At 40.4% G+C, this 12545-nt stretch overlaps 1 protein-coding gene across 2 annotated transcripts in view; it reads right to left on the reverse strand.

Annotated features, from left to right (window-relative positions):
• The window catches only part of Corin (corin, serine peptidase), a 220968-nt gene that overhangs the window by 46229 nt on the left and 162194 nt on the right, over positions 1 to 12545 (reverse strand). For both annotated transcript variants that reach the window (XM_028861320.2, XM_028861267.2), the window contains exons 10-11: positions 12008 to 12115; positions 2188 to 2419 (exon numbers count right to left, since the gene is read on the reverse strand). In XM_028861320.2, coding sequence (XP_028717153.1) covers positions 2188 to 2419; positions 12008 to 12115 — 340 coding nt within the window. The remainder of the gene's footprint in view (positions 1 to 2187; positions 2420 to 12007; positions 12116 to 12545) is intronic.

The raw sequence follows: 12545 nt of genomic DNA on the forward strand, positions 1-12545 counted from the left end.
ATTTTCAACAATAATGAATATGGGCCATTTTCATATTCAGTTTAAAAAAAATGGTAAGTTCAATATTATTCAGGCACTAATTCAGGATTAGAGTTTTGCTAGATATATAACAAATATACAAACTCAGCGGTAGCTGTCATTTTAAGGTAACCATTGACTCTACCACTTCTGAGTTTTACTATAAAATGAAAATACTAATAGCAACCCCAGAAGTTCAAGGAAGTTCTTATCAAAATCTGTGTGGCCCTCAGTGGTAGGCACTTGCCATGATGGTATAACCTCAGTCAAGGGGGATTTTGAACATAAGATATAATAATCTTCAAGCTTTTGTAACACTGGGAGGCTCAGTAAGGTTCATTATCTTCAGATGTGTAACTCAAAAATTAAGTGTTAAGGTTAGTAAACAGACTCAGCAGAAGCAGCCACGCATTAATTCATAATCTTAGGAGCATATTAGTTTGTTATAATGAAATAAATTTATGCATACATATCAAAATATTCCTATTGCTGTCACTGAAATTGAAAGACATATATCATTAAAGCTAAAAAAAAATAGAATTAAAGTCACCAAAAGAAGTTTATCAACAAGTTCACTCAATATCTCAGAACCATTTGCAACCAGTCATTTTAGGTTATAAAATTTAAGCCATAAAATTCAATATGGATATACATTTATAACTATAGTTATAGCATTAGGGGAATTTTACATAGATATAAAAAGAAAATCAAACACAGCTTGGGAAAACCTGTTCAAAGTAGCAATTCACTATCATCATTGACCTTGCTTAGGAAAAACAGAGTAAGATTTACAAATAACTTTTCAATATGCAGTCAGTAGATACTCTAACAATACTTCATTGGGCATGTTATAAAATTTTCAGAATTACTTTTGTCCAAGCAAACACTAAATTTTACTCTCTTCATCTTGTATGATTTGTTCAGCTGCCCGAGTCATTCTGAAATCTTATTGTTTCCTGCCCTGACTCTAGAGATACCCTACTTCATCATCCACTTGATATACAGCCTTAAATTTATTGTTTTCCCATCTGTCTACTATATTGGTATTATTTCTTCTTCTTAAAGCTCCATGTGACTTCTGCTCCCAACATATGGTTTCTGTAAGTTACCTCTCACATTCAGGCTAGTACATCCGAATAGCCACCTTTGATTGCAAGACAGCATTGCAGAATGTAGCAACGGTGACTTCTGGGATTGTCATCTTGGATATGCACATTCTCTGACTACCACCTCTAACATGTGTCCCAGATGGGGACACAGCTGCCACCAAGCAATTGAGCCCATGTGCTATCTTCATAGCTACACGAGTCAGCACAGCGCTTTCATCCAATTCGGGAGCCTCGGCATTTACTTAACTTCACAGCCCTTTCTTGAACTCTCACTGAAACAAAACTTAACAAACAAAATACTTACTTCACCAGTGAAAGGACCTGAGGACCAAAGAGACTGAGTAATTTGTCTTAAGAGCACAAAGCGGCTAGAGAAGACTTGACGCTAACCATGGACTCCACAGCAATAGTACTGGTTCTCGGATATTGTTCAGACCCAAGGTTTAAGCTCTGTTCTTGAGATGTTGCCTTACTTTCATTCAGACAAGCAGAAAAATGTCAGTGATGTGATCACTGTCCCTCCTGCGCATGTCTAGCCTATCTCCCTATGGAGTCACACTGACCTGTAAGGACTATCACAGGACAGCATCCTCAACACACTGATGGAGAACACATTTAATTAATCTAAAAAATGGACACATCAGTGTTTCCAGACAAAGTGGCAGACACAGCTCCTTCCTTAGCTCCCTCACACTCTGTTTTGTTTTGCTTTGCTTTGCTTTAGGATGCTAGTGATCCAACCCAGGGCCTCATATATTCTAAAGGATGCTCTGCTACTGAGCAGAACCCCAACATTAACTTACATTCAAGAGGATACTTTGTGATCCACCAAATCAGAACACAGATAAAAGCACGTGACCTGTCATAGAAGGAAGTTAACACCTTCCATGTTTGGTGCTTGAAGGATGAATTCTTACTCAAATACTCATTTTCTTCTGACTTCTTTATCTTTTGAATTTGTTAACTTTCAGAGTCCTTGACAATATTTATTTAGTCTAAACTCAACTTTGTATTCTTTTGGTTCTCTCTGAGATAGCATGTAGATAGTCCATTATTTTACCTGCAAGGGGGGATGCGTTGGCCTGTTTTCACATCACATTTTGGAACCAAAATGGTGCAAGCAAAAAACATGAGGTATTTGTAACAGTTGGTTTGAACAAGTGCAGGGAAGAGAGATGACTCCCAGCTGATAGACGCTTCCTTTTGAGTCCCGTGGCCAAGGTAATTTGGATAATGTGTATGGTTGTAGGGCAAATTCATGCAGAGTTCCAGAGTGATTGGCTCACATTGACCTAAGAAAAAACACATACACATCTGAATATTAAAAACAACCTTTTTAAACTTTCCACTCTCAAAGTCTACTTTACTTGATTTAGATCATAACTTCTAAAACTCCGGGTCCTGAGACCAACCATGCATGAGAGCTGTAAAATAATGTAAAAAAAAAAAAAAAAAAAAAAAAAAGGTTTCTGAACATACAGTGGCCAAAATGTAATTCAAAATAAAGCACATAATGAATCTGAGGTGTTTCTGACACTTGCAAATGTTGCATTGTGTGACTTCACTGCAGCTTTGGTTCTGAACACATGATGTATACATTCTACAGTGCACATTGTGTACATCAAATGCTGCATGAAACACCTCGGCTCAGGTCCCGGAATACCGTCTGTTATGAGGTACAGTGCTTTCGCTGTATATACAAGTTTTCATCTCTTATAGAAGCAGAATGATTTAATAATAGGAAATAAAGACAATATTTTCCATCTTTCTTCAGGATGTATCAAATTAGTGTATGTTCAGATTGTGCTGTGTTAGAATTTGGTTTTTATTACTGTTTGAATGGCTGACTTGCATTTCATGAAAACTTGTTCGGTGAAGTTCATCTTGAGATTAGGATTCCCAGTTTCTGAAAGTCCTAAATATACTTCTCCTGTTTTGTACTATGTATTTATGCAAATGAAGGCAGCATTCTCGATGTAGAGAATTATAAAATTAAACATGGACCAACTTTGGAAAACATTAATGATGCTCTAAGTCTTATAGTATCTATTGGGTTTTGCTATTATTTTGGGTTTTGGTTGGTTGTTTTGTTGCTCTATATTTTTGTTTATATTCTAGCTCAGGTTGCTCTGGAATTCAAAACCTTGCTCCAGAAGAGCCATGACAAACATGTTCATTTCTGTGCATGACACTGCCAGCATCATGTCCAGCACACACACTGAGAAAGCCCTTCATCATTTTTTAGATTGACTCAACTTCATCTAAAAATGACTCACTATTCAGTCTTTTGTTCAGTTCCCTTCTTTTCCTGCTGATTTATTCATTGTTTCTAAAATAGTATAAGCCCCATTATCTTCACAGACATTTTTAAAAAATCAATGAGTTTAATTAAATGGGTGATGGGACAATTTCTGAGCATATGCTTTCTTACTGACCAATGGAGTTAAAGCTAAGGCTATACTGTTAGCCTAAGAAGAGGCTGAGATCTGTTAGATGCTTCTTGCTAATGAGGATAAACGGCAAACATGTCAGCTTGGAATCTAAGGCTTTACTTTATTCTTCAACTACAGTCTGTAACTATGGCATCAGCAGATCTTTGCTATGGTTGGTTTCATGCCCCCTGCAACCCAAATAATTCCTGAAGGATATGTCCTCATGCAGTCCATACGAGCCTCTTTTCCTAGTCTTTTCCTGGTATCATTCACCCAGCTGGGCCATGCTTCCAGTTACTATGTACTTCTAGAACTTGGTTCCAGACATAGTCCTTCTCTGTCTTCCTCAGTAAGTCATCCCTTCTCCAGCATGCTGATCTCAGCCTACATAATACCACTTCCAGAGACCTTCCCAACTCAAGGCTCTTCCTGCGCTTCCTGAAGAGCGTGAGGGTCCTGGCATTACAGGCATGTTGTGTGCTCCTCTTCATTACACCCTGCTGTATTCCTCCTTGACCTTCTTGCCTCCCCTACATCAGTCTCAGAGTTTAAAGAAATGACATTTAGATCTTGACATCAGAGAATGGAGGAACACAGGTTTGTTGTTTATGTCTCATAGCCTATGGTACTGTGTGATTGCAGCCTGAATTTACTAACACGGTGACATTGATCAAAATGTTAGAAGTGCAAAGGGACAGCACAAGATAACCAAGAGCAATAAAAGCCGCTGAGGACAGGTGGGTTCCAGCTGGTTTGAGGGAAGGTCGTGGAGGCTCTCTGTCCCCTTCATGAGTCCAGCAGCAGGTTATACCATTGGCCTGAGGTCATAGAGTTAATTAGACATGTGTTATAAAACTGACTTGGCACCCTAAAGATTCCATGCCTTATTCTGAGTAGTTATTCAAATCTTACCTTTTTTTTTTTGTCTGAAAAGTGGATGATACAAATAAATGATTAATAAGGACTGGGATAAAATAAGCCTCAAAAGTACTTATCAATCTAGAGACTATGAAAGTTTTGTGGATATAATATTCATGAGGGGCTGACTAGATTAAAGATGTCATGGACAAGATGTGCTAGGACTCTCTGTTTCCTAGGGAAGCCAGGACACCAGGAAACTGGCATTGTATTGGGGACAAAGTGAGGTGGAAAGACAAGAAGGCAGGGGAGGTAAAGGTTTGGTCCTCAGTGGCACCTCTATTTATGAAGGAAGGGTGTTAAGAACCCAGTGTTTATATTCTCTCAAAGCCATAAGCTCAAATCCTCACCCCATTGTGATGGTATTGGGAAGCAGGGCCCTTGTGAGGTGACTAGGTCATAAGAACAGCATCTTTAAAAATTGGATCAGTACCCAACATCCAGGATCTCAGAGAAATCTCTCTCTCATTCTGGCATATGAGATACAAAAGGAAATTGGCCTTCTGTGGTTGAGAAGATTCCATGCCTGAGCTATGCTTGCACCTGACCTCAAGTTTCCAGACCCTGGGTCTGTGGGATCTAAATATCTACTGTTTAAGCCACTTAATCTCCAGTCACTTACTCTATCTGCTCAGAGTAAAACAAATATTGTATTCAGATTCTTAAAATATTTTCTTTTTAACCATAACATAAAATGCATAAACATCTCATTAACCCCCCTTCCTCTTTCTCCCTGCCTCTCTCGGAGTCTTTAGAAGACTTTGAAACCCCACCTGTTCCTTTCCCTGCTCACATTCATACACGCAGGTGTTTACAGACACAGAGGTCTGTGTTTGCCTTTGCCAATGAAGACTCATACCCTTCCTCTTAGTCTCCCTGTTGCTCATATTACAGGCTTCATTGACTATCACAAACATCTTCAATTTCCAGAGAAAATTTTCTTCCTTCCCTTAATAGACTTACACTTTGACAGACTGGCATTATTCACAGATGTCTGAGGCAATCCTTTCTCTCACACATCTTTCCTTTCTCTCTCTCCCTTTACCACCCCACCAAGGTTTAACCTTTTATCCGTATATTTTAGTTAGGTGGTGAATAGATATCATCTCATGTCTCATGGGTAATTTCTCTCTGTTTTGACGTAAGGAGAATGTGTCACTTTTGATTTGTCGAAATGTAACTTTCAGCGTTTCACCGCCAAGGGTGATGAAAAGATTACGTGATGAGCACGCATTGTGCTGTAGATCTTTATTGAATGAGGTAAGGATTGGATCTTATGTTCTGTTCCCTTAAAAGGCAGTCTTTTCAGATTGCTGAACACGTTAGACCCTTAGATACTCATCAAATTCCAATCTGGTATCTTTGATCAGTAAACTTTTACAGTTTAATCATGAACATCGAGCTTACTTTGAAATGGTCACTAGAGGGCGATCATGTCACAAATCCAGGGATGCTTACTTAGCACAGAATGGCCAGTCCAGAGCCTAAATTCTCTATACGTTCTCTGCTTACCAGGTCCCTGACTGTAGATAAGGTTTAATAAATATCTGTTTTTAAAGTCTATGGTAGCTCATTTTCAAAGTCTGCAGCAAGAGTTGTTAAATCCTGCATAAAGACGGGGCTGTGCACTGCACAGGATTGCAGAGCTGTAAAGTTCCTGGAAACTGGGTATTAAGTCATGACCATTTACAGGAAAAAGATGACATGTTCAACATCTAGTCACACTGATCAGACATCCTTTGCTGCAAGCTCTAACCCTGTACTGATCATTTTTGTTTATATCAGTCTGTGGGCTGTGAGAAAGTAAGTATCCTTGTGACTACAAGCAAGGGCGCTCTGGCAAAGACTCAGACCCCTCCCCCACTCCCCTTAGGTCCTGTCTTATTTCAACCTTCCCCTTTCTTCCCAGAGGAAAAGCGAGTCTCACGGTTGTCACTGTCTGCCTTGTCTTTACCGTCACATTCCAGCGCAAGCTCGCCTGTGTGTCGGGAACCTGTCATCTAATTAGCTGCAAACTTGTGGTTCCCCTCTCCATCGTTTGTTTTTCTTCACAGTTCGCTGTTGAAAAGCCAGACGTGTGCCCCGCCGAGTGCACACAGTTTGGATTTGCTGGTTGCACGCCCCTACTGCAGCTAAAGAAGAGCCCTGCCTGCCCTCCTTCCTGAACTGGGGTGGCGCACCGGAGGGTTGCCTAGGCTGTGTGTGTTTCCCGGGACTCTAGACAGCAGCTGTGTTTTAGCTGTGTTTTCTCCTCAGCAGCCATGTGGTTTCTGACCCCCCACATACACACTCACTGTGATGTCACCAGCTGTAGATGTCCCACGCCTTGATGCATTAACTCGTTGTGTCAACCCAGTACTAATACGTCAGTTCATCATCTACTCACTTGGCAGGTGGGGACCCTTGTAGAAAGACACCATTCCTCCTATCTACTATTTGCTACCAAGAACCGAAGTCTTGGCCATTTTGATGTCTTGCTTCCTGATCATAGGCCCATGCTATTTGTTTCTTCCAATTGGAGTTTGCCAAGATCAGGCAAGAAATTGTAGATGAGAAGGAAGTTATCTAGGGCAAAGTTATCCCGTCCTTCCTCTTTTTCAGTGTTCAATAAGAGCATTAGAAGGTAAAGTAAGAGAACAGGTGAGTGGCCATGTTGAAGTAAAGGGAATTGGAACATCAGGAACACAGGAAAATACCCAGGGACATGACAACCACACCAGGCTTCATGGTGTCTTGATGAAAGTAAGTACAAAGAGGAATAGATAACCATGGGAATGATTCTTTCCAGCTCGTGCTCCCCTTTGCCTAGATTACATCCTATGACAGGAAAGTGATAGATTGGTTTCTCTGTGTTGTAAAAACATCATCTCTACTCCTACCCCCAATGCAAAGCTACGTCTGCAATTCGCTCCCTGCAGGGCAGAGATAGATGTCAGGATGCCAGGCAGGCATGGACAGAATAATCCAGGCTCTTCAAAGCTATTCCTCTGATGCATTGAGCCTTTCAATACATTGTCTCATGCACAGTGATGTAAACTTGAGGTTTTTGTTTGTAATGTTAGGCATTTGTGGTAATGAAAAGTAAGCCACAGGCTTTCTCTAGTGCAGTGGTCCCCAAGGTGGGTCCTGACCCCTTTGGGGGTCAAATGACCCTTCCACAGGGGTCACCTAAGACCATTTGAAAACACAGATATTTATATTATGATTCATAACAGTAGCAAAATTACAGTTATGAAGAGCAATGAAACTAATTTTATGGTTGGGCATAACAAACTTTCTTAGTCTGCCAGCCCCCAAATCATGATGCAGAGACTTGTTATTGATTGTGAATGCTCAGCCTTAGCTTAGGCTTGTTTCTAGATAGTTTTTTTTTTCACTTAAATTAATCCCTTTCTATTAATCTATGTGCTGCTCTGAGGCTCATTTACCTCATCTACATACTGTCCATCCTGCTTTCCTGCTTCCTCCAAGTTTGGCTGGCCTGCCCCTGGCTGGTTAGACTCTGGTGGACTGCCTCCCCACCCCCGTGGGCTGGCTCCCCTTTTCTCTCTCCCTGCCAGCCCCACCTATCCCTCCTCTAACTAGCTATTGGCCATACAGCTCTTTATTAGACCAATCAGGTGCCTTAGGCAGGCAAGGTAAAAGAGCAACAAATCTTTACGTAGTTAAACACATGCAGAATAAATAAAAGCAATACATCTTTACATAGTTAAATAAATATCCTGCAACCCAGACAAATGTAAAACATCTTTATATAGTTAAACAAATATTCTATTTTGCAACAGTTGGGGGTCACCACAACATGAGGAGCTTTTTGAAAGGGTTGCAGTATTAGGAAGGTTGAGAACCACTGTTCTAGTGAAAAATAAAATATACAGAGAAATATGAAAATCTTCCACATCCAATGTCAGAGGAGAGGAGCACAAATCCATGTAGCCAAGTCACAAGCTGACCACTAGAGCAGTCATTGTCAACCTTGGCTTCACACTGGAGCCACTGAAGTCATCTAAAGTATCCTGAGAACTGCATCCCACCCAATGCATCTTGAGAGACCACTGAAGAGCTGTGTAACTTTTATGAGATGGCAAGCACTAGTGTCTTCAGAGATTAGAATCCAAGAAAGTTTGGTGAAGTGTTGGCTCTGTAAAACGAATATCAACTTTCTTTACTCACAACCTCAGTACCCAACAGTACTGTTCACAATGCTAAGTAATGAGCTTTAGTGATATATTTCATCATCTGTGTGTCTACTCATTCATTTTCCCTCCATATTCTAAGGTATAATTTTACACTGAACAAGAAAAAGAAGTGTGGAGGTATGTGCCTTTAATCCTAGGGCTCAGGAGGCAAAGTTCAGCAAATCTCTGAGTTCAAGGCCACCCAGGTCTACATAGAGAGTTCCAGGCTATGTGGGGATGCATAGTGAGACTCTGTCACACACACACACACACACACACACAAAAAAAAAAAAAAAAAAAAAAAAAGGAAAAAGGAAAAAAAAGAGGGGAAGGAAAAGAGGAGGAAGAAATAAGAAGCTTTGCTCTGAATGACTTGCTTCCAATCTATTATTCCCTGCTCTCTCTTTGTGAGCTCCGATTGGAACAAATAAACATCATCAGAGAAGTGAGGGCTAAGAAGAGAAACATCATTGATGTCAATGATGGTAAGCACTGTCAAATAATCACGGTTCCCTGTCTGTGAACAATTTACAAGAGGATGTGCTACTTGACCATCTGTACAGAGAACCAAGCACATGTACATAATCCACCCAGGGGCTCCTTGAGAGGTAGCTGGAAGTTAGGTTTCAGTAATGGAAGGAGTGAGGAACCAACACCTGGCCCAGTGTCTGACACTCAGAATACATGATCCTCAAGTGTTTGCTGCGTATGGGAAGGAGTTAGTGGAGATGTGCATGGAGAACCAAGGAGCTGGGGAGATGCTAGGGAAAGCATATGTGGAAAGAACATGGAAAGAACAATATGGTAAACGTGAGTCAGGAGACTACAAGGCATCCTCCATGCTCGAAGTTACCTCCTGTAAGCTAGGGACATGATTCCTGTTTTCTCCCTTAAAGAGGACACTTCCTGTTGTATACCTGGACCTTGTGCACCTACTGCAAGTTCTACTTAATGTATAAGCCAGAGCCAGCTGCCCGCCCTTCTTATGATTCTTTTTTGTAAGATGATACTGTACTCTAAATTTTAGATTTTGGAAAAAAACTTTGAGATTATTTCTTTATTTGTTTGTTTGTTTATATTTAATATGTATAGGTGTTCTGCCTGCCTCTATGTCTGTGCACTGTGTGCATGTGGTGACCACAGAGGCCAGAAAAGGGTACTGAATCCCCAGAAACTGAGTTACAGATGTTTATGAGCCACCGCGTGGATACTAGGAATCAAACCCAGGTCTTCTGGAAGAACAGCCAGTGCTTTAACCACTGAGCTGTATGGTTAGCCCCTAAATTTTTAGATTTTGAAGTGTTTCAAATGTAGAGAAAAATAGGATTTTCAGTTTCCCTTCTCCCCATATGTGACATGGGCTAACATTTCCCTGTCTACATTTTTTGGTCTAAACAGTGTCATTCCATGTCAAACAACACTGAAAATTTTAATACTGAGCACATATCTTTGACATGACTGTCACACTTCAAAATTATCCATCCAAAAATTGAAAATAAAAATAAATCATTCTTTAAAAAAGATCCAGACATGATTGTGATATAAGCAAAACAAAATGATAGAATCAATGAATCCAGAACACATCCACATATATATTTATATGCAAATATGTAGTTTGGATATGGCTGACTGAGAGAGAAAGTGGTCAGTGTATCTTCTTTTGGTTTTATTACTAAAAATTATTTGGGGAACAATGTCTCATATATACCAGGTATTCACCAAGTAGCTAAGGATGACCTTAAACTTCTAATATTATTGCTACTACATACTAAGAGCTGGGATTATGGACATGAGGGGATATGGGTGCTAAAGATTGAAGTCAGGGCTCCATGCATGATAGGCAAGCACTCTACAATCTTAATTGTTTCCCTTGCCCCTGCTGATGCTTTCTTAATGGTCAGACTAATATCTGCTGTTCTTTCATATGGTATTACAATGTGTCTGTGCTGAAATCATGCAGCTTAATTCCGTTGAGAGGTATTAAAACTGAAGAGTCGTAATCAGACCATGATGCTTCTAAGTGGCATGTAGGAAGTGATAAGAACATCAGGGATGAGTTCATGACTGAGCAGTGGGGACTTTGCTAAGGGAGGGGATATCTCCTTTGTGCCTTCATAGGATGTCTTATGCTACTCTGATTTTCTAGCAGTAAAAAGAACATGGCCATATGGGGCCCCTCAAACTTGAACCAGAACTGTGAACAAAATAAACAATTTTTCTTGGTTAATTACTTAGTCTGTGGTATTGCGTCATTAGCAACAAAAAGATGGGCTAATATAATACATAAGAGAAACAGTCCCCTCATATGAGAATTATAGAGAGATGAGGGGTTTCCACGTAGCCAGATAGTTTCCTAGCAATCATGAGCATTGATATCCTGGGATATCCCAGTCAGAGATAAAATTTACCTCAAATGTCACAAGGCCACTGGAAGTCCATTGCCCCCTCTGTCTACTGCCTCAAAGCTTCTAATGTCCCTCATGGAGAGGGTACATGATAGGAAGGAAATCTCTTTTGATATATGAAAGCTGACTGACCTGCTTCTAAGTTTTTAACCCCAAGCTGAAGATAGAACAAACAATTAATTACCCCACATGAAAGTGAGTGTGGTATACTAAGTGAGTTCAGGAGGAAGAAATCATTTCTAAAAATCAGTCTTTGGAAATTTTCTAGTACAGTTAAAATTTCCCATGGGAGTTTATCTGATACTCCTCACTGGTGCCCATTCAGTCTTTCCTCAGCTAATCTTCACTGGAAAATAATTTAGAGACAGCCACCTGCTTTTGTCATTGGAGTCATTGCACTGTCCCTGAAACATATTAACGCAATGATTCCCAGACCATTATCATTCACCAATGTATCTGGAAGAGTGAGAACGCATCTACTGCAAGAATAGACTGCCCAAACTGTACGTGACTGTTTCAATGAATCTCCTATCTGCTTCTTAGATGAAGTCGCCAGTTTGGAAGCTGTGCTTTAAAAAGAAGAAAGATAACATCTGCCTGCAGATGGAGCCATGGAAATAATTTATAGGAGCTGATGTTGAGTTGAAAGTGGTGGTAATGACATTAAGCAATGTGGATTGATGGCCCCTCCACAGCCACACATTTGTTTCTTATTTAGTTAATGAAGACCATTTTGGTTCTTTTTCTGCTACCACATGCAACCTTTGGACAAAATAAAGAGCAAATATATATATATATATATATACACACACACACACACACACACACACACACACACACACTTTTTTGGAGCGATTCCAAACTTCAGTAGTTTATGGCAATGAGGTAGGAAGAGGCTGAACATACAGTCTGTCACAAAGATTGTCCCTGTCAGCTGTTGTACTTACTACAGTTACTCAGGCTGCTGTCTGAGTCGCACGGAGAGCTACCAGCACATGAATCGAGGCAGGAACTGTCGAGGCACCCCTGATCTCCTTCTGGACATGGCGTCTGACCTGTGGAAGGGGAAAAGCCCAGCAGCTTTCATTACCTGCCAATCCCAACCCTCCATCTGAAAGACTAAGAATGCCTCCTGGAGCTGTAGGGTGACACAGCTTTAATTCCCTTCCAGTCTCCGCGCCCACCCTCACCCCCCGCCCCAAATATTGAACACATATGGAATAAGTATGTTCTGGGTTCATCATCTCACCAACTAAATACAGCCCAGTGGCCAAAAGAATTCCATACAAATTATCAAAAACGAGGCAAACCACACTAAAGAAAACAACAGATGGTTGCTTCCAATGGGGAAAAGTGTACGCTGTTTTTACAAACGTGCCTAAACTTCACAAAAATAAAGTACAAATGATGTAAGGGCAAGAAGGTAATCTAGAGATATTGACATTCTGGTTTGTAAATGACTTCTTAACACTCATTTGCCCCCAA

This window comes from Peromyscus leucopus, chromosome 10 (genome assembly GCF_004664715.2).
Source record: "Peromyscus leucopus breed LL Stock chromosome 10, UCI_PerLeu_2.1, whole genome shotgun sequence".
In the NCBI taxonomy this organism is placed as follows: Eukaryota; Metazoa; Chordata; class Mammalia; order Rodentia; family Cricetidae; genus Peromyscus; species Peromyscus leucopus.